The following is a 27,679-nucleotide window of genomic DNA, read 5'->3' as shown; positions in this document are numbered from 1 at the left end:
GGTTGGTTCAGTGTACAAGCAACAGTGAGAGCGTAGTGGGATTCGTTAGCAGTGCGTGGAAGTTTAGTCGCTTATTAATTTTAATTAAATTCAATCATCTTTTGTGCAACAAGTTTCATAATGTTTGCCAGATATTCATCCAGCATTGCCCGTTCCTCCCAGGTAAGATTATGAATAAATTTGACATCACGAATCACTTGGGGACTCATGACGTCACATAAGCCATGCCTCGAAGGGAATCAGGAAGAACATCGTTATGGCTCGATGCGGACTACCGGGACTGCTGATAACGGGTGCTACTTACACCTTCCGTGCAATAAGAAGAAGACGTAGTGGAATAACTTTGTGCTCAAAAATGTTATTCATTACATAAGACAATTTTGTTCTACGATTTGCAGCTTCGCCGGTTCCAAAGTACACTGGTGCTGGCCGAGCACAACAACGAAGCTTTGAACCCGATCACATCCAATGCAGTGACCGCTGCCAAGAAGCTGGGCGGTGATGTGACCGTCCTGGTCGTCGGTTCCAAGGTCGGTCCGATCGCTGAAGCAGCTGCCAAGCTGAATGGCGTTTCCAAGGTGTTGGTTGCCGAAGGTGATGCTTTCAATGGACTGCTGGCCGAGGCCGTGACCCCGCTGGTGCTGGCCACCCAGAATCAGTTCAAATTCACGCACATTCTGGCGGGAGCTTCGGCCTTCGGCAAGGCTGTGTTGCCGCGGGTGGCCGCCAAACTGGATGTGTCCCCTGTGTCGGAGATCATCGACATCAAATCGGCGGACACATTCGTCAGGACGATCTACGCGGGTGAGTAATGGAGTGTAATCTTATTTAGGTGTTGTAACAGGTAGATTAGAAGGAAAAGAATAAGAGGTGAATCCTGTTGCTTAGCTTCTACTTATGTGCATGGAAAGTGATAATTCAAGGATAACACGTTTATGTGGCGTGATAGGGTGAAGAAGTATTTGGGAAGAGTGCCTATTCCATTTCCAAGCGTTTACGACGCGGTTCTACACCAACAGATTCATTAGATTTTTTATACTTTCTTAGAATCTGTAGTTTTTTTGTAATGTATAAAACAAACATCATCTGTTTGCAATGCGACTGAATAATAAAGGCTGTGGACGGCAATAGGGCGTGCTACCCAAGTAGAATAGGAAGAAGTTATTCACATTTGTCTTCATCTATGTACTGTTTGGCTGTTTGGACCACACTGCTAAAAAATTGCGCAACACTAAGGGGTCGTTCAAAAAGGACGCCACATGTTTTAGGGGTGGAGAGAGTCTAAGATGTTGTGACAGTACATATACAAGACATACAAAAGAGCGTGACAAAGGGGGAGGGGGTTCTAGGAATATAAAAAATAGTGGACGTCTTATTTGAATCGCCCCCAATACAGTTATATGCTGTTTTTATTACCCTCTGGTAAAATTTGCATTTATAGAAAAAGAACAGTGATCCTCTTTATCTCTTCTCATTCACATTCACTATTGGGACATTGCCGTCTCGCAGCTTAGTGTTCATTTAGCACTTGTACGGTTATTAACTGCAAGGTTTCTATGCCAAGTTACTATTTTTGCATTTTTATTTTTATTTTGTTTATTTATTTATTGACTGTTGATTCGACATTATATAAATTCACAATTATTCTTATGCAGAGATTTGTTACACTTACACTGCCGTGAATCGCATATCTGTCCCATCTTTGCTGGCTTTCCTATTCATATGGGACAAATATGCGATTCACGGCAGTACAGCTGCGATTAATGCTATGGCTTATTTAGAAAATTGATAGTTCATTGGTGAGATAGTTCACAAGGGAGAAACATATTAAAAAAAAACCCTGAATTCAACTTAGATGCTTATACTAATTTTATCACAGATATGCTTATGGGAAAATATCCAGTTATTAATGGATTAGCAGACGTTTCACACGAGGTTCTTAATCTTGCTGAAACTTTCTCTACAAAACAATTTCTTGTTTCCACTTCCGCTATTTGGTGGAGGTCTTTAGTAGGAAACCAGGGATTAAGATTTAACATCATCTTCAAAAGCTTATTTTGTTTCGCTTGTAATCGTCTAAGATGCGATAGGGCACATTGTTGCCACACCGGGCAACCATAAGTGAGAACAGGTCTGAACACACATTTGTAGAGAAGGAGATTGATGGATAACTGGAGGGATGCTCTTCGGTGGATCAACGAGTAAAGCGAGCGTGATAAACCGTTGATTTTTTCAATTCTTCGATTGATGTGCTTGTCAAAAAGTAGTTTTCTGTCCAGAGTAAGTCCAAGGTAACTTACTTCTTCATTCCAAGGGACGTTGTTCCCATTGATGGCGATTTCGACTGAAGAAAATAGCTTGGGTTTTAGAAGCATTGATTTTGATTCGCCACTTCTGCTGAAATTCTTGGAGTTTATTCTGAGCATGCTGAAGTTTACAGGTGATGGTTTTGGGATCCTCGTCGGTTGAAAGGTAAGCAGTATCGTCGGCGAAAAAGGCATAGGTGACTCCGTCTACCATTAGCACGTCACTGGTGAATATATTGAGCCACCCTCAATTTGAGCTTATTAACAAGTTTCATCATGTAAAAGTTATATTATCTGTAAGAGAATGTTCCGCATCAGGGTAGAAATATTTCACAGTCAATGCAGTGAAAAACATGGATCTCAGTAAAATCTGCTGTCGCCTTCATCGCCGCCGTGGTGAGTGCGACTGGGTGCAGCCGAAAAATCATTTCCAACACCGACTATTCAATTTCGCATTCAGCCACTCACAAGTCGCTCTGACATGCTGCTCAGTTCGCGCCTTACCGTATGACTGTGAGTGGCCCATTTAAACGCGTGGTGAATTTTTTCAATTTGCTGGGTGAATGTGTATACATTTTGCTGTGGTAAATTTCATCTTCGTGGCGCTGTGGGTGATGTGAGTTCTGTTGTTTACTTTTCTGCCTCTCCGGGAATGTAAGGTTGATTTCAAAGCAGGAAGAAAATAAAAAAAATGATATAAAAAAACATCACCTTCATCCAGTGCTGCCGAATATTTACAACCCTGTTCCGCATATACCTCAACGTGAAAACCGCATTAAAATTCAATTCAAACATGAAAATATAAATTTTCGCTGCATTGGTAGTAGGGGGAATGACGGCTTTGGCAGGTTTTGTTCTATTATTGCCAGGGGGGTTATTTATGACTGATTATGCTTAAATTTGGCCTAAACATTCTTTGCACATCAAAGAATATTGTGGCCAAATTTCATAAAATTTGGTCGACAAAAACCCCCCTGACAATAATAGAACAAAACCTGCCAAAGCCGTCTTTTCCCCTATGTATTATTATAAGATTTGAAGTTTATTAATAAGGGTTTGACACAAAATTGATTAAAATACAGGTCACAACCCGAGCAAAGCTTGAGAGCAAATCGATAACTAATTTTGTTGTTGTGAAATCGCCTAATTTTGATAACTCAGGTTGATATCGTTTTGGTCGTTTTAACGGTTAAAAGATCAAAATTTACAGCAAAAAAATCATACTGTGATATCGATGAGAGCAAATCGAAAACTAATTTTGTTATTGGTTCCGATAACAAAATAAGTACACAGTTTGATGTCAGATCATATAATTTAGAAATCAACAGCAAAATTAGATCAAAATATGTAATCAGTCATAATGATTCATATTTGAAAACAAATTATGATTTCAATATGATATCTATATCAAAATATGTTTTCTATATGCTCTCTTTATGTTTTCAGACTTTGCTCTGGAAATTCATCACTATTAAATGATCTATTATAATTGAATTTTATGCACACATGTTTGTACTGATACAGATCTAAATTTATTTAAAAAAAAATTTTTTCGAAGCCGCTCTCTATGGGGCAATATGGGCATACCTGCACAGAGCAAGATATTAGGCCCTAATATGCGAAGAAGTTTAAATTTCAGCTGCCGAATACAAGAATATTATCATCTACCTATGTTAGATTCATTACGGATAAATTTCAACACCACGTTGCTGCGATCGGAACAGAAAAAATATTCATTGACCAATTGAAATTTGGCTGTTCAAACGGTAAAAAGTGGCAAATCGGTTCGGTCCGCTGTTGTGCGGTTTATTAATCTCATTGTTTATGGTAAAGTATACTGTTGTAAGAATATTATATTCATCCATATTCCGACACTTTTCTCTCGTTTTGGATGGGTGGCCCATACTGCTCCACATGGTGGCTCATATTGCCCCGTACTGTCGGGAACACACATGAAAATCAATACATTTTCAAAAGTGCATTTCAACAATTTCCAAACGCATTTTTCATCGACTTTATATGAATGGTAACACTCCCTAGTATAAGTCAACTATATTTGAATGATGATTACTTTCAGCATTTTTCCAAACGATTTCCTTAGGTGGCCCATATTGCCCCGATCACCCTTACATATTATTTCATGCTCAAATTGTTTGGTGCATATCAAAAATATACCTAATGCAAATCACAGTTTGGTAATGTAAAATGTATAAACGATACCTACACAATTTTTGTTATACAATTTCCAAAAGCTTTGATACACACTAGGGTGGCTCAAATTAGTATGGGAAAAACTTTTTTCAATTTTTTTGATGGGCCGCCCTCTTATTCGGTTCTTTTTGATGCCTTGATGCTCTGGACAAAATTTCAGCCAAATCGGTCAACGGTCGGGCGGTGCTAAACTCGTTAGAAGTTTATATGCAAAAATGTAGCCAGAAACATCCAAGAACAGTGAATTACAGTTGAACGGCACAACTTACGATGAAGAACTATGATACTCATTCAGATCTTAAAGAATTTAATACAGAATGTTATGCAGAAAACCGCGAGAAGATTAAAGTTTGCCCGGCTAAGTTATTAGCATTTCTCTGAAGTGAGGTTTGAGCAAATTTCGTTTCCTTTACCTTTGAAAAGAAATAAATTCACCCCCACAATACTCCAGTAAAATGCTAATATCTTTGCCTAATAGACTCTAATCTTCTCGCGATTTTCAGCATAACATTCTGTATTTAATTCTACAAAAACTGAATGAATATCATGGTTCTTGGCCGTAAATTGTGCCGTCCAACTGCAAATCACTGTTTTTGGATGTTTCTGCACACATATTTCCATATAAACTTCCAACGAGTTTAGCACCGTCCAAACGTTGACCGATTTGGCTGAAATTTTGTCCACAGCATCAGGGCATCAAATAGAACTGAATGAGAGGGCGGGCCATCAAAAAAATTGTAAAAGTGTTTTTTGTGCCACCCTAATGCACACCTTCGGCATCATTGATACTAAGCAATAGTAATTTTATTATAATCATTAAGTTTTATTTCCCAGAGTTAAATTAATTGGTAGTATGACCAATGAAAAATCTTAAATTAGTATTGAGCAGTTCGCAGTATCTATCTGTGCAATAAAGATTGCTATGCTAGAAAAAAGCCAATTAAAACTCAAAAAACTACGTAATCCTAACGTTTTTCTTTCGTAGTTGAAGAGTATTCAACTTCAACATGCCATGCACCATTCTTTGCAATTGGTAATTGTCGTGACCCGGACGAGGTTTCTAAGCTCGACCGTTCGTCGCAACAATACTCAGCAAACTGAACTCTGTTATCGATTCGTTCCAACACGAACGAAAAACCGAAAACACCTTTGCGTTACCATGCAGCACAAGATAACCCTATACACGCTGATCAAAATGAATCAATAAATGAGTACATATCGTTACAAGGTAATAATCTCAGTGGTATTTAATTTTGCAATAACTCCTCATTCCAATCTTATCCACTACAGTAATGAAACATTGATCTCTATTCAAAGATTTTTATACATCTTTTTGCAACATTTATGTGCTTTGTATTGTTGGCAAAATAATTCTGAGGATATTTACTGGAGCCGAGTATCATCTGCTGAATCTTCACGTAATAACACCATTCCAGCAATAGTGGTGTACAAACGCATGTGGGGCCGTCCAGAAACCACGTGGTCATATATGGGGGGAGGGGGGGTTTGCAAAATGACCACGATAAGCCACATGGGGGGGGGGGGGGGTGTTGCTCTCGAACCACGTGGTCTTTTTTTTATACGAAAAGTTTTTGGTGAATAACAATAGCGGTGTAACAAATACAAATCATTAAACGCAAAGCGCATCTTAGAACCGATGCCCACGTAGCGTCTTTTCAACTCAGCGTTGAAAAGACGTAGGTGTGCATCGAAAATAACCGGTAACGCTGCGTCGGTCGCAACGTCGATGCGTATCTGCGTTATTTGACCATCTTAGCCTTAGCCCATTTCCATAAAAAATTAACGAAAAAACAGGTTGCGATTCGGTCTCAATTTCCACAAAAAAATTGGAAAGGAAAAATGGGAAAATATAAAGAAAAAATCCGCCGCGCCACCGCCGCAGATGGTTTTTGGCATCACGCCGCCGACACTTTTGCATTAGCGGACTACAGCTAAAATTTTGAAAAATGTTCATGTTTTTACAATAATCCAAGAAAAAAACTTCAAAAGTGCGGGCTTGGTAGTCATATGGCTACTGCTTCTGCCTCATAGGCAGGAGGTCGTGGGTTTAATCCCAGGTCCGTTCCATTCTCCTACTTTGTATCTTTCTCTTTATTTCTCATGTTCTAGCAATCGCTAGAACTGGAAATGGACTTCCATACCGTTTCCATTACTATTCCTATACCTTCAACTTGAGTATTCTATCAGTAATCTGCTAGAATTGGAAATGAACTATAGAGCTCGTTTCCTACATCCAATTAGAAATTCCATCAGTTACCCTCTCCTAACTATCACATTGGCAGCTCGTTAACCAAGACGGACCTCTGCCTCTCCAACCTAACCCAGAAATTCCAACAAATTCCGCATGAACTCGTGGCAAGTGCAGAGGTATATTCGGCTTGCAGTGGGCGAGTGATTGCATCATCATTTCCTCCTCCTTCCCTACATTGACTTGCATTCTGACGTGGCAGGCGCCAGTATGACCTAACAAATGAGATCACCAGTACTTGTACATTGAAGATGTGTGCTAGTCCCAAGCAAACATCTGTTGGTTCCCTGTGCAAGAACAGCTGATCTATTCATAATGGAGTAGCAACTACGAGCAGTCAATCAAGCTCAAGCTCAAAGCTCAAGCTAATCCAAGAAAAAAACTTCAAAAGAATTTCTTGTGGATATTCAGGAAAAATCCAGTAAAGAAATTGCCTGTAAAAACTTTGACTTTACTTCATACAATCCTGATGAAGTGCTAGCATTCCGAATGATTTTTGAACAATTCTCTGTGAAAAATTTTGCTTGCTACAAATTGTTAATGAAAAAAAAAAAACAAAACAACTCCAGCGTAAATTCCGAAAAAAAATTCAACAATAATAAATTAGCACTTGTGAAAGCAAAAACTGCAATTGTGAAATAAGAATTTTCCATAAATAAATCAAAATGTTCCACGAAAAAAGTACAAAATTTTCATGAATAAATCAATATTAGCAATAAACAATTACAAAACTTTTCACAAAATAGATATTTTTTTCTACACATAATCTCTAAATAATAAAAATAAGATTTCCTTCCTGACGATTTAACTCGCGAACGGGTTGACCGATTTGCAAGATTTTCCCCTAATCGATTCGTTTTGGGATCCGCAAGGTTTGTATATACAAAAAGTTAGTGAATTTAACGGGGAAATGTAAAAAGTCAATACAATTTTTGGTCAGCTTTTGAGGAAAAGAAAACAAACGCACGGAAATTGACCTAGAGTGCGGTGCTGCAAATAGTTCATTGTGACATTTGCAACACCTGGGCAATGCTACATCAATAAAGAGCAATAAAAAATAAGAAAATAAGAAAGAAAAGCAACCAAATTGATAAAATTTTCCATGAACTTCAAACGCTTTTAAAGAATTGTTAATAAGGGAAAAATGCTTAATTTTATTGCTTTTTTATATTCTTTGATAGAAAATTTCCTTTGTTTTTTCAATGCTCATTATTGATTTTTTCATGGAAAGGTTTTAATTTTTTGTTAAAAAAATATTTATTTTGTTGAAAAATTTGTAATATTTTTTTTCTAATATTGATTTATTTATGGAATGTTTGTATTTTTTCCGTGGAACGATTTCTTTATGTAAAATTCTTCTTTTATGTTTGTAATTTTTGGTTTTAAAAGTGTTAATTTATTTTTGTTTTGTGGAAAATTCTTAATTGTTTATGGAAATTTTGCATTATTTGTAGAACATTTTATATTTTTTTATTGCTAATTCCATGATTTCTTTATTGGAAATTTCCTAATTGTTATGGAAATTGTTTAAAATTTTTTAGGCTGATTGTTCATTTCAGTCGATATTGTATCTTAGAACATCGACTCATGGAAGGTCTTGAAAGTAATAAATGAAATCGCATCGGCTCAATGGACCTGCTGGACCTGCTTAGCGATGCACGGATATATCGCTCAGGACTTGGTTAATCGGGTCGTTTCAAAACTCCGTAATATCATGTCTTGGGACATTTTGTTTCTTGACATGATTTTTGATACTTTCGAGGATATGTACTTCAGAGCAGTTTTTCCTATGACACCCGAAAAAAGTCCGACTTTTTAGTTCTTTCTATACTAGTGTTGGCAAGATCGAGTGGAAACCCCTAAATATGTACGTTAAATCCTTGTAAAAAAATCGTCCTGAGAGGGTTAAATACCAAAATATAACAATAAATTCTAGAATACCAAAAGGAACCCAAAGATATTAAAGACTGTAGATTTAAAATGAAAACTTGCATTTTAAGCCAAAACTGTATAATTCAGGCAAAGGAATATTAAGGACATTGTTTTACGGTTCTGATTAGAATCATAGAATCTTGGCATAATGAAGAGAGTTTTGAGATTCTGAATAAAACTTGTATGCCCTTAGAAAAACCTTCAGTTCAGTTCAGATGCTTCGCTGAGGTTAATATATCTTAAGAATTTCCAGTACCTCCAGAGCTACGGAATATCCCAAATACTCTTAGGAATCTATAGGGATATTCAGTGGTAAACTTCATAATTATTTTAAAATAAAATCACCGATAAAGAAATTAAAAAGAAATATATAGGGATATTTTGGAATATTTCTAAACCATTACAAATTATTCTCAAAATTTTTATAACATATTCGTGAGTCCACATTTTTTTGTTTCCTCCAGTCCCTCCTCTCGGATATGTTATATCGCCGCGATGGGTGGGCTTACGCCTTCCACAGACACCCCAGGCAAAATTTCACGAAGAAAAATGTTGTTCAATAAAAATATCGGCTGCGCCGCTGAATAGAGCTAATAATAAATACATAGTTCTTTCTTTCTCGAATTTTAAGGAAGAAATAATCGCTTCCAATAAATATAACAATACGAAAACTTTTTAAGGATTCTGGGAAGGTGTAAGCTAGACCTGTGCGCCGAAGTATTTGTGATCGGCGGCGGCGTCACGCCGTAATGCAGTATTCCGGGGAAAAGGGTGGCCATTAATAAAAAAGATACTATCTCCAATTTGCCTAAATTATATATCATCTGAAAGTATATACCCTAGATAAGAGAATCGGAAAATATTGAAGCGCTATATTTATTCAGTCAAAAGATATGCGCTGGAGAAATGAAAAAAGCTGGTGGAAACAGAAAATCATTCCTTACTTTGCTTTGTATGTTATGAATTCAATTTTTCTCCAAATATAAGGTTTTTATATACCATTACAAAGCTTAAAACCTTAGTTTTTCGATAAATTGGTTTGTTTTGCACGCGTAGAACGAATAAAAAAATTGTGGAAGAAAAACTTTTATTTTAATATTTTTTTGCTATAAAATGGTCCTGAAAACCTATAATGTCCTCTCATCTGTAAATGGGAGAATAAAACAAATATAGTGTTTTTTATGCTCTATACATCGTAATGTTTAGAAAATGAACAACATTATTACTAGAAATATGTTTGTTTGCTATTCTATGTATGCTAACAAACAAAAAAAATGCAAAAAAAAATTAATCGGCCATCACGCTGCAAAGTACATAATGCTTTTTATGAACTAAAGACAAAATTTTCAAAACGACTTATCTGCTTTTGTAAATATTCAAACGACGATTTAACGAATCTGATAGCTCTCCCACGTAAACCAACACCACCAATAGGTAGGTGAAGGTTTCCGCTACCTTTTGATGGTGTTGGTTTGGGCAAAACATACTTTTGCATATAGACAATAAAGACGGATCCTTAAAAAAACGAAAATCGATCCATAAATAACTTCTGAATGTTCCATAAAACGCTACCATAAATCCATAAAATAGTTCAGGAGATCCCATAAAGAATATTTTTTCGATCCATAACTAAACTAAAATTTAGCAATTAATGGGAAAATATGATCCATTAACATAGTCAAGAAAAACAATCCAATTCCTGCTATTTAACCATGAACGTATGACAAATGATCCATAAATCTTTGGAAAATGATTAATAAAAAAACTATATTTTGATCCATAAAACTTCAAATTTGCGCTTTTTTTATCGTAATAATGATCCATAATTTCAGTAATATGATCCATAATTTTAGTCATATGATCCATAACTCTGGCCATGCGAACCATAGCTTTGTTCAAATGATCCATAGTTTTGGTGATATGATCCATAAATTTTGGCAAATGATCCATAGATTTTATAAAATGTGTGGATCAATTAATATAGTTTCATTGGCCTTCTTTCCAAGCATTATGGATTATATAAACAAAATTATGGATCATATGACCAAAATTATGGATCATATTACTGAAATTATGGATCATCATCAGGATAAAAATTGCGCAAATTTGAAATTTTATGGATCAAAATATAGTTTTTATGGATCATTTTTCAAAGATTTATGGATCATAAAATTATTTTTTATGGAATCTCCCGAACTATTTTATGGATTTATGGTATCGTTTTATGGAACATTCAGATGTTAGTTACGGATCGTTTTTCATTCTTTCATGGATCGTTTTTCCACATTGAACGGTGCAAAGTAAGGGCTGCCGTTGGTTTGCGTGGGAGAGCTATTAGATTTGTCAAATTATCGTTTGAATCTTTGTTTACAAAAGCAGATAAGTCGTTTTGAAAAGTTTGTCTTCAACTGTTTATGAACAATTAAAAACTACATAGTGACGCCAGTGGCGTAGCCACGGGGTGGTTTTGGACATAAAACCCCCCCAGAGACAACATTTTTAGAAGAATTTTTTTTTCGCATCCTCTCAAATTAAAACAATGATCAGTGAACAATTACCTGTTAGTCTACTGAATATTTTTTCAATGAAGAAGATTATTATTGGGAAACTTAACTATTGATTCCTTTTGGTACACTGCTTTCAAAAAGTTTACTCCTAGTGTGCTGCATGTTTGCAACAGTGCACCAGAACTTAACGTGTCGATCTTAACATATAAATGTTAGTCTTAGTAACATCCACTTCCGTGCAATACTAAAACCAATTATATTGTCGATTGAATGTGTTGCGAGCTTTATTAAGTTCTTGGTACGCAATCCTCATTTATTGGTTAGACTGTCATCTCATGATACCCCTTGGTGGTTTCAATACGTATAGAAATGGTAAACATATCGTATCGGCCCATCAAAAAAATTGAAAAAAGTTTTTCCCATACTAATTTGAGCCACCCTAATGTATAATAAGTATGAAGTAAGTATGAGAGTACCAACGCCTTCAGGGTGCAACTTACTCTAATTCTGATCGATTATGGAGTAGCAATAATTCACATTTATAGCCTAGCCGGTCATCAAGAGACGCCGTGGTACCCGTAGACCAAGCTTTATTCTATAACACTATTGACGATAAAAGGAACGAACAAATTGTAGATGCGATGTTTGTGATCACAGTAACACGTTTTTTACTCTGATTAAATAATATCTTAAGTCATTTCAAAAAGAAAGTAATATGATTTATGTGTGTAGTCTCGAATTAGTGCTAGGTATATAAAAGGCAAAAAAGGAATAAAAAAGTCAGATGTTCGGATCGGTGATTACAAAACGGCATTGTCCATCCAAGCACGATTTAAGCACGAACTGTGTTTGTGTTTAGTATGAACAGATTCTGGTAGCTGCGTTTCTTGACGGATGAGTTAAGGACTAGTACAAGTACGTTGCCCATCTCCATCTAATGGGGACCCCTTTTCTATTCTTCAAAGTAAGGAGGTTTTCATTCTGGAATGGGAGATATATGTGTAGTACAGAAAATAATGTAATCGCTTCTCAAGATCGATCGCAGTATCGATTCCTAGTGGCACCACTAGTGTGCATCTTTCTCTGAAGAGTAAAGACACAGTTAAGCTCTGAGACTTGACAGCATTCAAGCTGATCACAAAGTTGTGCCGGGACAAGTTCTGCTATACTCTGGTTTACGAGGTGAACACGCTCCCCGGCATCGCGGAGTTGGCTTCCTACTAAGCGCTCAGGCACACTCTGCGCTTATGAAGTGGGAACCTATAAGTGAAAGGATAATCGTTGCCAGATTTAGAACACGGCTCCGAAACCTTACTATAATCCAATGTTATGCGCCAACCGATGCTGCCGATCTGCAAGACAAAGAGAACTTCTACAGTCAACTCAATGCCGTCGTAGATAGAATTCAGAAGGATGATATCAAGATCTGTTTGGGCGACTTCAATGCGAAGATCGGACCGACAACTCGAACCATGAGCGCATTATGGGACGCCATGGTCTCGGAGAAATGAGCGAAAACGGAGAGCTGTTCGCAGAATTTTGTTGTAATAACGACATGGTGATCGGGGGATCGCTCTTCCCTCATCGACCGGTTCACAAGGTCACGTGGCACGTGGATCTCCCGTGATGGCTTTACAGAAAATCAAATCGACCACATATGCATCAGCCGAAAATGGAAACGGAGCCTTCTTGATGTACGGAATAAACGTAGTCGGCAGGAGGAAAGAGTTGGACGACGATTCAACACACGCCGACTGGAAGATGCCACGGTGAAACGGTCCTTCGTTGAAGAACTGAAGACGCGTGCTGCAGATATTCCGGAAGGTGGCAGCGTGGAAGACCGCCATCAAGAATGCCTTCATCGCCACCAGCGAGAACAATCTGGGCGAACTACGCACCCAGAGAAAACAATGGATAACCGATGAGACCTGGAGAAAGATAGAGGAGCGAAGAGAAGCCAAAGCCGCAATAGAGCGATCGAAAACCAGAGAAGCCAAAGTCTTAGCCCGTTAACGATACGCGGCTCTTGAAAAGGAAGTAAAACGCTCGTGTCGACGGGACAAGCGAGCGTGGGCAGACTCTCTGGCCGACGACGGAGAGAGAGCCGCCGCAACCGGGGACATTCGCCTCCTCTACGATATCTCACGACGCTTAAGCGGGGCGAAGATGAATGCAACGATGCATGTGAAAGACGCGAATGATCAGTTATTGACCGACCCAACTGACCAGCTGAAACGCTGGTTCGAGCACTTCGAACAACTTTTTCAAGTGCCAGCCAGGCCATCACCACCTCGGCATGATCTGCCTAGGATCCAACGTATAACACGCGTCAATACCGAAGCTCCATCACTGCTAGAGATTCAAACAGCCATCCATAGCATGAAATCGAATAAAGCCCCAGGGGTCGATCGCATATCAGCCGAGATGCTCAAAGCTGACCCCATGACATCCGCTCAACTACTGCAACGTTTATTTCGTAATATCTAGGACACTGCAACTTTCCCGGTCGACTGGATGCTACGTATCTTAGTGAAGGTGCCCAAAAAGGGTGACCTGACTGTATGCGATAACTGGCGAGGCAGTATGTTGCTTTGTACCGTTCTCATTCTGGAGCAGGTCAACGAATTCCAAGAGTCCCTTTACTTGGTATTCATTGACTACGAAAAAGCTTTCGACCGTCTCAATCACGAGAATATGTGGGGCGCCCTGAGACGCAAGGGGGTTCCTGAGAAAATCATCGGCCTCATCGAAGCACAGTACGAGGCCTTTTCGTGTAGAGTGCTGCACAATGGGGTCCTGTACGACCCTATCCGGGTCGTAGCTGGTGTGAGGCAAGGATGTATTCTATCACCGTTACTGTTCCTCATCGTAATCGATGAGATTCTGGTAGATGCGATTGACCGTGAACCAAGCCGCGGGCTGTTATGGCAGCCTATAACCATGGAGCACCTAAATGACTTCGAATTGGCGGATGATGTTGCACTCCTCGCGCAACGGCGCTCTGATATACAGAGTAAGCTCAACGACCTTGCCGAGCGCTCCTCTTCGACAGGTTTAGTCATCAACGTCGACAAAACCAAATCGTTGAATGTAAACACGGTGACTCCTTCCAGTTTCACAGTAGCCGGGCAACCAGTGGAGAATGTTGAAAGCTTCCAATATCTTGGTAGCCAAATGGCGTCAGACGGCGGTACCAGAAACGACATAGGCGCACGGATAAAGAAAGCAAGGGCTGCCTTTGCGAGTTTAAGAAATATCTGGAAAAACAGGCAGATAAGTGAACGCACCAAAATACGAATTTTCAACTCTAACGTGAAATCTGTGTTGTTATACGCTAGCGAAACATGGTGTGTATCAGTGGAGAACACTCAACGGCTGCAGGTGTTCATTAACAGATGCCTGCGGTATATAATTCGGGCCTGGTGGCCTCACAACTGGATCTCAAACAACGAGCTCCATCGTCGTTGTCACCAGAGGCTGATAGCAACAGAAATTCGGGATTGGAAGTGGGGCTGGGTCGGCCACACTCTACGTAGGGGCGGAAACGAAATCTGTAAACAAGCATTAGACTGGAACCCAGCGGGACATCGCAGCCGAGGCAGACCCAGAGGCTCGTGGCGGCGAAGCCTCAATAAAGAAATAAAAGAAGTCGACCGAAATCTAACCTGGCAACAGGTTAAAGCGATAGCCGGGCAACGCTCAGGATGGAGATCTTTCAAGTCGGCCCTTTGCACCATCGGAGGTGTACAGGATCCATAAGTAAGTAAGTAACAAAGTTGTGCCTTTGCCCAGGGATTAATCGTTGAGAAGTAATCGATTCAAAATTAATCGATTATTACCACGTTGCATCGATTAATCGAAGTAATCAATTTTTTTTTTGCAACATCTCTTTTTGTATCAGGCCTAAAACAGTGACCAATTGAACAACGTGGCTTAAGAACGTCTGTTATTGATCTAAAATAGAGGCTCATAGAAGCAAATTTAATTCCCGTGGGGAATAACAGGGGTGGACCCGGAGCAGAATTTGAGTCGAGAGACTGTCAACGAACTACATGAAAAAAAAAATCTTAGATATGAAATGGTTTCAAGCAGATGTTTTTTTTTTATATTATTGAGGTCAATTAATCTTTGCATTTGCTAATCGGATTTACTATTTATTCTCTTCCATCAGGTAACGCCATTCAAACGATTAAGAGCAAAGACCCGGTCAAGGTGGTCACAATTCGTGGAACTAACTTCGAAGCAGCCGGTACCGGCGGCAGCGGCACTGTTGAAAAAGCGCCAGAGGGTGACTACAAACAAGGCCTAACCGAATTCGTTAGCCAGGAACTGACCAAATCTGATCGGCCCTCGCTCACCGGAGCCAAGATTGTCATCTCGGGTGGACGTGGCATGAAGTCGGGTGACAACTTCAAGATGCTGTACGATCTGGCCGACAAGTGGGGAGCAGCCGTAGGCGCGTCGCGTGCTGCCGTCGATGCCGGATTTGTGCCAAATGATCTACAAATCGGACAAACCGGTAAGATTGTTGCCCCTGAGCTTTATGTTGCCGTTGGAATTTCTGGTGCCATTCAGCATCTTGCCGGTATGAAGGATTCTAAGACGATCGTTGCCATCAACAAGGACCCGGAGGCGCCAATCTTCCAGGTTGCCGACTATGGTTTGGTTGCCGACTTGTTTAAGGCCGTGCCGGAAATCAACGAAAAGTGCTAAAACAGGCACAAAGTTCAAAAACATATTTTTATAAATCCCACACCACAATCCCTTAGATAGGTTCTCCGTTTACGAAATGGGTAAAATTCGGCATCAATCAGAGTAGCGCATATTTTGTCCGAAGTAAAAGTGTTAGAAGGTGAATGCATTTCCTCATGTTATAAAATAAAAGTGAGATTTACTATGACTAAATCTAAATACTTCATTATGTTCCGAAAGCTACCACTGAACTATTTCTTAGGAGCGATAATTCCTTCAAGTTGAGCCTGGAAAGAAACAGAACGTACTTGTGATTTGTACTTCTTTGTGCTTTGTTTGTATTCACCTTCAACTGCGAGTTGGTCTTCTTCAGGAATGCAATCTCCTCAGCGTGCTTCTTTTCCTCGGAAGCCTGCAATTCAGCATTCCTCCGTTCAGCCTGATCAGCCTTTATCTTCATATCACTGATCGAGTTCTCCAGCGTCTCCTTCTCCTTCTCCAGAAGTTGTATCCTCTCTTGAAGTTTTTCCTTACCTTCCTGTGCTTGCAAGGCTTTCCGAATACCGAATGAAACCGAACTGCAGTAGAGCGTTTCATACGCTTCCATCGACATGGCAATTTCGTCCCGCACTCTCAACAGCAACAGACCACGTTCGGTACAGTTTATGGTGACCTGCCGTATCAGCTCGTCGAAGCATTGCGTATAGAGTTCGCGACGCACCGGACAAATTCCCGTTTCCCGAGCTTGGGTTTGCTGAAGCCTCGTGTCCAGCATCTCCTGCAGATTGATGACATCCTGACGAGTAGCGGGTGTGCTGGAAACGGTTTGGGTCCATAGTTGTCCATCTTCCTCCCAAGTTTTGGGCGGCAGAATGCAATTGAGGATTTCTTCTGTTTCGCGAGGACTTTCGACAATAACCGCACCGCCGGATCCGGGACGGCCCGTTTGCTCCTTGGCTACATCCGGAGGGGTTTCTTTCTTTTCAGTATGTTTCACAACCAACACCGGATTGTTGTAGCGCACCAGCGTGGTTTGCAGTTCAATGTTTCGTTCAGTCATCTTTCACTATTCACGGATTAAATTGAGTAAATTCCTATAGGAATTATTCAATGTTGTATAAAGAAATTTTTGCACAGATTGATCGTAATGTGTAGCAAAAACAAAAAGCTCAATCGATTCGCTGGGGCAACCAAACCATTAGTTTGGTTGCTAGGATCGCATGTTTATCGCGTGTTTGATGTGAAGAAATTTGGCGCGTTGTGCATATCGATAGAAACAACTTGAAGCAACAGGTGATAAATGGAGCATCTGTTATGGTATTTATAAGAAGGTATCTGTGTTGGACCCAATTATCACTCTGTGTAAGTATGCTCAGAACTTTCTTGCTAGGTCTAGCTAGGACTAAGTGAAAGCAAACAAATGACCTATTTTTTGAACATACCGCATACAAAATATTACCGCATTGCAAAGTTTATTGAACTATATACATATACACAATTAACCAATTTGATTGTAGGCCACGCTGTCGTTTCTATTCTTGAAACGTAGCTTTTTTTTTTGAAAAACCGTTCTTAGTTATGCACTATTTTTTTTTCTTGTATTATTTATTTATTCAGACTAAGGCCGAAATGGCCTGTGCGGTATATAAGAGTCTTCTCCATTCGGCTCGGTCCATGGCAACACGTCGACAACCACGCAGTCTACGGAGAGTCCGCAAGTCATCTTCCACCTGATCGATGCACCTCGCCTTCTAATGCCCGTCGGATCGTTGTCGAGAACCATTTTCACCGGATTACTAACCGACATGCTGGCTACGTTCCCGGCCCTCCGCAGTTTTCCGCTTTTCACGGTGTGAACGATGGAAGGTTCTCCCAACAGCTGATGCAACTGGTGGTTCATTCGCCTCCTCCACGTACCGTCCGCCATCTGCACCCCACCATAGATGGTACACAGCACTTTCCTTTCACAAAAACTCCAAGTGCACGTTGGTCCTCCACGAGCATCGTCCAGGTCTCGTGTCCGTAGAGAACTACCGGTTTAATGAGCGTTTTGAAGATTGTCAGTTTGGTACGGCGGGGAACACTTTTCGATCGGAGCGTCTTGCGGTGTCCAAAGTATGTACGATTTCCAGCCACTATGCGTCTCCGAATTTCTCTGCTGGTATCATTTTCGGCAATCACCAGTGAGCCCAGGTACACAAATTCTTCTACTACCTCGATTTCGTTACCACCGATGCAAACTCGCGGTGGGTGGCTCACATTGTCTTCTCTTGAACCTCTTTCTATCATATATTTCATCTTCGATGTGTTGATGACTAGTCCGATCCGCTTAGCTTACCTCTTCAGTCGGATATAGGCTTCCTCCATCTTCTCAAAGTTACATGCCATATTATCTATGCATCAGCCGAAAATGGAAACGGAGCCTTCTTGATGTACGGAATAAACGTAGTGCCGATATCGCGTCTGATCATCACCCCCTCATCGGCGAAATACGCCTGCGCATTGCGCGGATTCGTCGGCAGGAGGAAAGAGTTGGACGACGATTCAACACACGCCGACTGGAAGATGCCACGGTGAAACGGTCCTTCGTTGAAGAACTGGAGACGCGTGCTGCAGATATTCCGGAAGGTGGCAGCGTGGAAGACCAATGGACCGCCATCAAGAATGCCTTCATCGCCACCAGCGAGAACAATCTGGGCGAACTACGCACCCAGAGAAAACAATGGATCACCGATGAGACCTGGAGGAAGATAGAGGAGCGAAGAGAAGCTAAAGCCGCGATAGAGCGATCGAAAACCAGAGGAGCCAAAGTCTTAGCCCGTCAACGATACACGGCTCTTGAGAAGGAAGTAAAACGCTCATGTCGACGGGACAAGCGAGCGTGGGCAGACTCTCTGGCCGACGAAGGAGAGAGAGCCGCCGCAACCGGGGACATTCGCCTCCTCTACGATATCTCACGACGCTTAAGCGGGGCGAAGATGAATGCAACGATGCCTGTGAAAGACGCGAATGATCAGTTATTGACCGACCCAACTGACCAGCTGAAACGCTGGTTCGAGCACTTCGAACAACTTTTTAAGTGCCAACCAGGCCATCACCACCTCGGCATGATCTGCCTAGGATCCGACGTATAACACGTGTCAATACCGAAGCTCCATCACTGCTAGAGATTCAAACAGCCATCCAAAGCATGAAATCGAATAAAGCCCCAGGGGTCGACCGCATATCAGCCGAGATGCTCAAAGCTGACCCCATGACATCCGCTCAACTACTGCATCGTTTATTTCGTAATATCTGGGACACCGCAACTTTCCCGGTCGACTGGATGCAAGGTATCTTAGTGAAGGTGCCCAAAAGGGTGACCTGACTGTATGCGATAACTGGCGAGGCATTATGTTGCTGTGTACCGTTCTCAAAGTTCTGTGCAAAATTATCCTAGCCCGGATTCAGGAGAAGATCGATGCGACTCTCCGGCGGCAGCAAGCCGGATTCCGTGCCGGAAGATCCTGTGTGGACCATATTGTCACGCTCCGCATCATTTTGGAGCAGGTTAACGAATTCCAAGAGTCCCTTTACTTGGTATTCATTGACTACGAAAAAGCTTTCGACCGTCTCAATCACGAGAATATGTGGGGCGCCCTGAGACGCAAGGGGGTTCCTGAGAAAATCATCGGCCTCATCGAAGCACAGTACGAGGCCTTTTCGTGTAGAGTGCTGCACAATGGGGTCCTGTACGACCCTATCCGGGTCGTAGCTGGTGTGAGGCAAGGATGTATTCTATCACCGTTACTGTTCCTCATCGTAATCGATGAGATTCTGGTAGATGCGATTGACCGTGAACCAAACCGCGGGCTGTTATGGCAGCCTATAACCATGGAGCACCTAAACGACTTCGAATTGGCGGATGACGTTGCACTCCTCGCGCAACGGCGCTCTGATATGCAGAGTAAGCTCAACGACCTTGCCGATCGCTCCTCCTCGGCAGGTTTAGTCATCAACGTCAACAAAACCAAATCGTTGGATGTAAACACGGTGACTCCTTCCAGTTTCACAGTAGCCGGGCAACCAGTGGAGAATGTTGAAAGCTTCCAATATCTTGGTAGCCAAATGGCGTCAGACGGCGGTACCAAGATCGACATAGGCGCACGGATCAAGAAAGCAAGGGCTGCCTTTGCGAGTTTAAGAAATATCTGGAAAAACAGGCAGATAAGTGAACGCACCAAAATACGAATTTTCAACTCTAACGTGAAATCTGTGCTGTTATACGCTAGCGAAACATGGTGTGTATCAGTGGAGAACACTCAACGGCTGCAGGTGTTCATTAACAGATGCCTGCGGTATATAATTCGGGCCTGGTGGCCTCACAACTGGATCTCAAACAACGAGCTCCATCGTCGTTGTCACCAGAGGCCGATAACAACAGAAATTCAGGATCGGAAGTGGGGCTGGGTCGGCCACACTCTACGTAGGGGCGGAAACGAAATCTGTAAGCAAGCATTAGACTGGAACCCAGCGGGACATCGCAGCAGAGGCAGACCCAGAGGCTCATGGCGGCGAAGCCTCAATAAAGAAATAAAAGAAGTCGACCGAAATCTAACCTGGCAACAGGTTAAAGCGATAGCCGGGTAACGCTCAGGATGGAGATCTTTCAAGTCGGCCCTTTGCACCACCGGAGGTGTACAGGATCCATAAGTAAGTAAGTAATCGGCGAAGCCAAATAGCTGGACGAACTTATTGAAAATTGTACCACTCGTGTTAAGCCCTGCTCTTCGTATCACCCCTTCCAAAGCGATGTTGAATAGCAGATACGAAAGACCATCACCTTGCCGTAACCCTCTGCGCATTTCAAAGGGACTCGAGAATGCCCCTGAAACTTGAACTACGCACATCACCTGATCCATCGTCGCTTAGATCAACCGTGTCAGTTTATCCGGAAATCCGTGTTCGTGCATTAGTTGCCATAGCTGGTCCCGATGGATTGTATCATATGCGGCTTTGAAGTCGATCAATAGATGATGTGTGGGAAGCTTGTATTCGTGGCATTTCTGCATTACAGTTAGAGGTGTGCGCCGCCGCGCCACGCCGCCGCCGCCGACAGTTTTTGGCACGCCGCCGCCGCCGACAGTTTTTGGCACGCCGCCGCCGCCGACATTTTTGCATCGGCGCGCCGCTGTTTAAAATTTGTCACGCCGCTGATCTATAATTTTCCACGCCGATTAAAATTTTCAGTGGAAACTCCTAAGATTCATTGGATTTTCCGTATAATTTCCTGATAGATCTCTACAACATTACGTTGAAACTCCAGAATTTTTTTCGTGAAGATACCAATTATTGCCATGAAAATTCTGTACAATATATTGTTCACACTTTGAAGAACTCTCCGTAAAAACCAAGCGTGAAAATTGCGGAGGAGTTCACGTTGAAATAAAAAAAAATCTGTTTGAAATTGATTTGACAGAAAAGAGTTGTTTGGCAGAAAGTCACAAGGCTGAAAGGTGTTAGGATCGTTTAACCGAAAAGACTATTTAGTAGAAGCCAAGAAGTAGAAGAAATTTAGTAATCTACAGCAACATGAGATCAAAATATGTAATCAATTATGATGATTTATACATATTTGAAAACAAATTATGAATCAATTTGATGTCAAAATCAAAATATTCTATATGCTCTCATTATGTTTTCAGACTTTGGTAGGATATCTATAGAGCCTAAAGATATTTTGCCGAGAATGTCATTTGGTCGAACAGTTCCTTTGGATGAGAAAATCGTGAACTTGTCCTTCGGCCGAAATAGTCGTTTGGTCAAAAGGACATTCGGTCGAAAGTGTCGTTTGGCTGAATTGGTCATTTTGGATATTTTCACGACAATAAAGGGAGAATCTTTTGAATTTCGCCTAAAAAAATTGATGAACTTCCCCGGAAATTCATCAAGTTTTTCCAAAATATTCATTTAAAAATTATTTTCAGATTTTCCACGGGAACTACTTTCAAGTTTCGAGAACTCTTTGGAATTACCAAGGAAAATTGTTTGGGATTTACATGAGAATCTCTTCATAGTTTTTACGGAAAGTTGTTCCAAATTTCTACAGGAAAATATTCGGAATATTCACGGAAGGTTCCTATTAAGTCGCTGTTGAGTATTCTTTAAAATTCACACAGAAAATTGTGACTAGTGAAAGGGATGCTTTAACGTTGACTTCCCCAATCTAAATTAATCAAGACGGTTAGTTTTTATCCTTTATTAGAGTGATTTTTTCGCAGGGAGAAGTTCATCATTAAACGGCTAACTTCAAAACATCGGAAAAATGCTCGAAATTTTTGAGGATTGTTTTTGGATTTCTTCAGAAAATTTTATCTATTTTTGATTAAAATTTTTTGGTAAGTTTCAATCCATTCCAATACGACCGAAAGTTACAGCCAAGCTGGTAATTTGGCCGAAAAAGCCGTTTGCCCTAATAGGTCGTATGGCCAAAACTATCGTTACCTAAAAATGGCAATTTAGCAGAAATAGTTTTTTGACAGAATGGGAAATTTGGCCAAAAATGTCATTTGGACCAACGAGGTCATACGGCCAAATTCCAATGACTGAACCTCGTACTGAACGGTTAATATGGTCAGAAATGGCCACTTTTTTGTCAATTGACCATTGAACAACATTCCGTGGCCTCTCTATTTTTAAGTCGATACTGGACTTTAGGCCAAAAGACATCTAGCCAGGTATCATTTAGCAAAACGATTCAAGGAACCTGTTATCAGATCATAACTGGTTTGACCGAAAATGTAGTTTGGCCGAAAGCGATGTACAATCAAAAGGAAAATTTGGACGGATTTGTAAAAAAGTTATTTACCCTAACAGGTCATTTGGCTGGAAATGGCGTTCGGGTGAAAATGTCGTTTGACCGAATATACTTCATCATCATTTGATCAAAAATTGCAGAAAGAGCCATTTGGTCCTTAAATGTCCTTTCTGCAACCTTCTTTAAAAAATGCCGTTCGGCTGAATTGATCATTTTGCCAAAAAGACGTTTATCCGAGTAGGTCATTTGGCGGATAATGCCGTTCGGCCAGAAAGGACATTTTCGGGCCAAATTACCATTCCTACCAAACGGCATTTTCGGTCAAATGATCTATTCAGTTAAACGATTTTTTTCGGCAAATTACCAGTTCGGCTGAACGTCCATTTCAGCTGTAGGTAGTTTTCGGTAAAATACATTTTTGGTCAAACCATTTTTGACCTGACAATATCAATATTTGACCATATCGGCCAAACAGCATTTTTGGGCTGATGACCTATTCGGCCTGTTAGGGAAACGACTTTTTCGGACAAATTACCAGTTCGGATAAACGGCTTTCAGTCAATGGAATTTCCCAAGATTTTCTTAAGGACAATACACTAGTCGTTCGATATCTGCAACATGACGCATTCTAGACGTCAAACAATTGTCAGACGTCGTCAAAATAGAAGTGCATCTGATTGTTCACCCCTATGCAGCTATCATCGACTTTGACATAGTTTTGAAGCTCAGCTGTTCGATAACTGCAAAACTGATGTAACTTTCGAAATGCAGTTAAATGACTTTCAGTTATCGAACGTCTACTGTACAAAGAATTTCCCGTAGAATTCCAATAATTTCGAACAATTTTTCGTTGGAACATTATGAACAATCCTCCGCGGAAATTCTAAAGAAGTTACCGTTAAACTTACGGAGAATTTCTCCTGAACATTCCAGAGAATTTTTCTCGAAAACTCCTTAGAGTCTCCCGCGGAAATTCTGAAGAATTGACTGTTTTATCGTTGGCCATGCCAAACTAGCCGTCTTTATTATTCTAGACTGAGAAAGTCAACGGTAAAACACTCATTCAACCAGCCGCACTCTGCTACAAATATCAATAATGTTCTATGCAAATTTTGAAGAATACTCAACAAAAACTCAACAAGAACTTTTCATAAATTTCCGAAGTTTTTCCTGTAGAAGTTAAAGACATTTTTTTGTGAAACTTCTAAAGTTTCTCTTGTAAATTGCGACAAAATTTCTACTGAAATTTCAAAAAGTTTATTTGGGAATTCAAAAGAGCTTCTCTTGGTAATTCCAAAGATTTCGCGAAGCTTCAAACAATCCTAAAATATTTTCCACATTTTGGTTTTCTCCAGATTTTTCTGGAGAAGTTCATTAGATTTTTCATGCGAAAATCAAAAAAAATCTTCTTTTAATGTCTTGAAAATATCTCGAAAAAATAAAAAAAAATCTTAGAAAAACGTAATGAAAAAATCGCCACGCCGGTTCACGCCGCCGCCGCCGCCGGGTAAAATGACTTTCGGCGTGACGCCGAAAACGCCGCCGCCGCCGACCAAAATTCTGACAAACGCCGCCGCCGACGAATATTGGACCGGCGCACACCTCTATACAGTCAAACCTCCATGAGTCGATGTTCTATGACTCGATATCGACTCATGGAAGCAAATTATGCCATATTAAAAAATATTTTCTGGGTTACTATGATGGTCCCTTCAAACGAGTGCGTGTTGGCTCTTGTTTCGGACGGCAGAACGATCGCGCGATTTGCCGAAATTTTGTGTTTTGCATTGCGCGGCCGGTAATAAAGTTAATTAGTTCAGTGCGTGTTGGCTCTTGTTTCGGACGGCAGAACGATCGCGCGATTTGCCGAAATTTTGTGTTTTGCATTGCGCGGCCGGTAATAAAGTTAATTAGTTCAGTGCGTGTTGGCTCTTGTTTCGGACGGCAGAACGACCGCGCGATTTGCCGAAATTTTGTGTTTTGCATTGCGCGGCCGGTAATAAAGTTAATTAGTTCAATGCGTGTTGGCTCTTGTTTCGGACGGCAGAACGATCGCGCGATTTTTTTTTTTTTTTTTTTTTTTTGAAATTTTGTGTTTTGCATTGCGCGGCCGGTAATAAAGTTAATTAGTTCAGTGCGTGTTGGCTCTTGTTTCGGACGGCAGAACGATCGCACGATTTGCCGAAGTTTTGTGTTTTGCATTGCGCGGCCGGTAATAAAGTTAATTAGTTCAGTGCGTGTTGGCTCTTGTTTCGGACGGCAGAACGATCGCGCGATTTGCCGAAATTTTGTGTTTTGCATTGCGCGGCCGGTAATAAAGTTAATTAGTTCAGTGCGTGTTGGCTCTTGTTTCGGACGGCAGAACGATCGCGCGATTTGCCGAAATTTTGTGTTTTGTTTTGTTTTTCCCTTAGGACGGTTCGTAAGTAAATTGATGAATATATTTTATTACTTTTACAGCATATACTGTTATTGACAAACGCTCTATATTGTCGAATAGAGCTCCCTATTATTCACCTTTCCCACTAACACAAATTTTCCTTCCCGAGACATCTATGAAGGTAGTATGGGTTCCCTGCATCTTCACTAGTAGATGTTGAACTAACATTCCTTCCCTTCCTTCCGTGATTGTAAGGACGTGGCCAGGTATACAACTGCTACTGTATAGGAAAAGGTACTTATCCCAAGTACCAATTTGCGACAATATACAGTAGATTGCTCAATTCAAGCTCTGTCTGGTGGGAGGGCGGGTGTCGCGGGGGAGGGTTCTCTTCGTCGACTTCCCCTCATTTGAATGAAAGTGACAGGCAGGGAGTTTCTTTGCAGTTTATCACCTCAGAATGCAAGTTCGCATTGTTTTCTTTCGTTCTGAAGTGATAAACCACAGAGAGATCTGCTGCTTGTCACTTTTGTTTAAGGGAGGGGGGGTCGACGGGGTCTTCTCCTGCGACATTCGCCCTTATTCCGGATGAAGCTTGAATTGAGCATTGTATAGCCACCCACGATTTGTACAATCACATATGCTATGCTATGCTATGCTATGCTACTATGATGGTCCCTTCAAACAGCTTCCCAAAGATTTTCTATTCCACATCTCGATATTTCCATGAGTCGACGGTCCCTTCAACATCGACTCATGGAGGTTTGACTGTACTTGGTGAATGGCGATTACCTTGTCCGTGGTGGGAGCATTCGTCCATAAAACCCGCCTGGTACTGCCACACGAACTCTCTTGCAATTGGTGCTAGCCGACGGCATACACTTTGAGAGAGTACCTTGTAGGTTCAGCAATGTGATTGTAATTGCTACAATCCAGCTTATCGCCCTTTTTGTAGATGGGACACACGACACCTTCCATCCACTCCTCCTCCCAAATCTTTGTAATGACCCAGTGCAGCGCTCTAGCCAGTGCCTCACCACCGTGTTTAAATAGCTCTCCTGGTAGTTGGTCAACCCCAGGGGCTTTTCCGAGTAGCACAATTTAGACCGATTTGGTTGCAACAACTCCTAGATTTGGTCGTACTTAAGTGGCAGAGACTTGTTTATGACAAGTGTGCTGCTTGGGCTGTTGTTCTTCAGCCGGCCAATCTCCTCCTGGATTTCCTTCATGTCCTTCGCGCGTTCCTCCAGATTCATCACCATATCGCCATCTTCGTCTGCCAAATCGCCATTCAGGTGTTCTTTGTAGTGCTGCCGCCGCCACCTTTGGATCACCTCACGCTAGCTAGTAAGAAGGTTCCCGTTTATGTCCTTACACATATCAGGCTGTGGCACGTGGCCCTTACGTGAACAGTTCAACTTCTAATAGAGCTTTCGTGCGTTGTTAGCGCGGTACAGTTGCTCCGTCTCTTCACGATCTCGATCTTCCTGCTGGCGCTTTTTCCTCCGGAAAATCGAGTTTTGTCTGTTCCGTGCCCATTTATATTGTATTTGTTTTTTTATTCATCGGACTGTGTTGTCTACATGAAATTCTTAAATCTAATGGTGGTCAAACAATAAATACATTAAAGACGGCTCAGCAAGCGGCAGCGAAATCATGGTGTTCGGCTTATCCGGCTAGCATGAACTAACAACACCAGATATTCCCAAAAGATAATAAATCACATTCAAATACATCATGTAAACAACAGGTATTTATTTAGCATTTAGCATTTTGCCTAGAGTGCCTTAGCCTTCCCTATCGCTAGTCTATTCTTTTAATCTAGCAATTTAATCTAATCTTCTTAAATCTAGCACTTTCAAGCGTACTCACAATGGGCCCATTGTATGGCTCTGATGGTGTCGCTGCGCTTGCCCCTCGACTTACGCACACACGAGACCTGTTGCGCGTCAGGCGTCGTTGTGCACCGCTCACTACTCTCGGCTGGATCAATGCGTCGCTTGCGGGTACGGAAAGATGGACTTGTGCCTCACTCCTGCTATTGCCACGGAACGTGGAGATCTTTCTCACGTGACTCGTATAGCGGCCGCAGTAGGTTTCACGTTCTCGGTCGGCTGCGGTCAGCGTCTGTAGATATGAGACGAAATTGGGTGAAACAAAAAGGCCCTGAAGGCACAACATCATTAGCATTTCGTCAGCAGTGTTCAGGATTGGTGCTTACTCACTTCTATTATCATAGAAGGCCTTTGGTTATTGTCACAGTCGCTCCTCGCGTCGAACCAGTGGTGCTATTCGGTCTTATGTGTAGGTATGCGCTACGGCAATTAATAGATTCTCCTCTACCCTGCCAGATAGCGGTATTTAGCCAATGTTAGAACGCGATACCTTTGACATTCGCTCGCTGAATTGGCAACGTCTGCGGTGTGCGATTCAATCTAAATGCCCTGATTATCATTAGCATGCAACCCGACTTGCATCAGTTCGTCCTTGCAAGGCCGTATTCTGTATTTTAACAGATCACTTCTTCCTGCCGAAATGTGCTCCACTGGATCCACGATACTGCGAGCACGGCAGACATCAACACGT

At 41.3% G+C, this 27,679-nt stretch overlaps 2 protein-coding genes across 5 annotated transcripts; one reads left to right on the top strand and one right to left on the bottom strand.

The window, feature by feature from the left end:
• Window positions 1-16,130, top strand: LOC134227256 (electron transfer flavoprotein subunit alpha, mitochondrial). Its single transcript, XM_062708610.1, has 3 exons — window positions 1-162; window positions 399-804; window positions 15,397-16,130. The coding sequence occupies exons 1-3, from the start codon at window positions 121-123 to the stop codon at window positions 15,936-15,938; spliced, it is 990 nt and encodes a 329-aa protein (XP_062564594.1). The 5' UTR covers window positions 1-120; the 3' UTR covers window positions 15,939-16,130.
• On the bottom strand, window positions 16,070-27,679 carry LOC134227263 (putative inner dynein arm light chain, axonemal). 4 transcript variants are annotated; one of them, XM_062708649.1, is made up of 4 exons: window positions 27,315-27,679; window positions 26,966-27,259; window positions 16,264-16,983; window positions 16,070-16,204 (listed from the first exon to the last, which is right to left on the bottom strand). In XM_062708649.1, exons 3-4 carry the CDS (start codon window positions 16,975-16,977, stop codon window positions 16,169-16,171), a joined length of 750 nt encoding a protein of 249 aa, XP_062564633.1. In that variant the 5' UTR covers window positions 16,978-16,983; window positions 26,966-27,259; window positions 27,315-27,679; the 3' UTR covers window positions 16,070-16,168. The 4 variants fall into 4 exon arrangements, with proteins under 4 accessions (XP_062564633.1, XP_062564607.1, XP_062564627.1 ...); XM_062708623.1 differs by having other exon boundaries at window positions 27,319-27,679; XM_062708643.1 differs by having other exon boundaries at window positions 26,966-27,220; window positions 27,319-27,679.

This window comes from Armigeres subalbatus, chromosome 1 (assembly GCF_024139115.2).
Source record: "Armigeres subalbatus isolate Guangzhou_Male chromosome 1, GZ_Asu_2, whole genome shotgun sequence".
Lineage (NCBI taxonomy): Eukaryota > Metazoa > Arthropoda > Insecta > Diptera > Culicidae > Armigeres > Armigeres subalbatus.
Note: the sequence above shows the minus strand (reverse complement) of the source record. Positions and strands in the feature narration are given on the sequence as shown.

Bases quoted from the DNA above. Each gene is read 5' to 3' on its own strand.
- LOC134227256 (XM_062708610.1), top strand. From the start codon at position 121: ATGTTTGCCAGATATTCATCCAGCATTGCCCGTTCCTCCCAG. The intron at 163-398 runs GTAAGATTATGA...TACGATTTGCAG, and splicing joins GCATTGCCCGTTCCTCCCAG to CTTCGCCGGTTCCAAAGTAC. The intron at 805-15,396 runs GTGAGTAATGGA...CTCTTCCATCAG, and splicing joins CGTCAGGACGATCTACGCGG to GTAACGCCATTCAAACGATT.
- LOC134227263 (XM_062708649.1), bottom strand. From the start codon at position 16,977: ATGACTGAACGAAACATTGAACTGCAAACCACGCTGGTGCGCTACAAC. The intron at 16,205-16,263 runs GTGAATACAAAC...GTTTCTTTCCAG, and splicing joins AGACCAACTCGCAGTTGAAG to GCTCAACTTGAAGGAATTAT.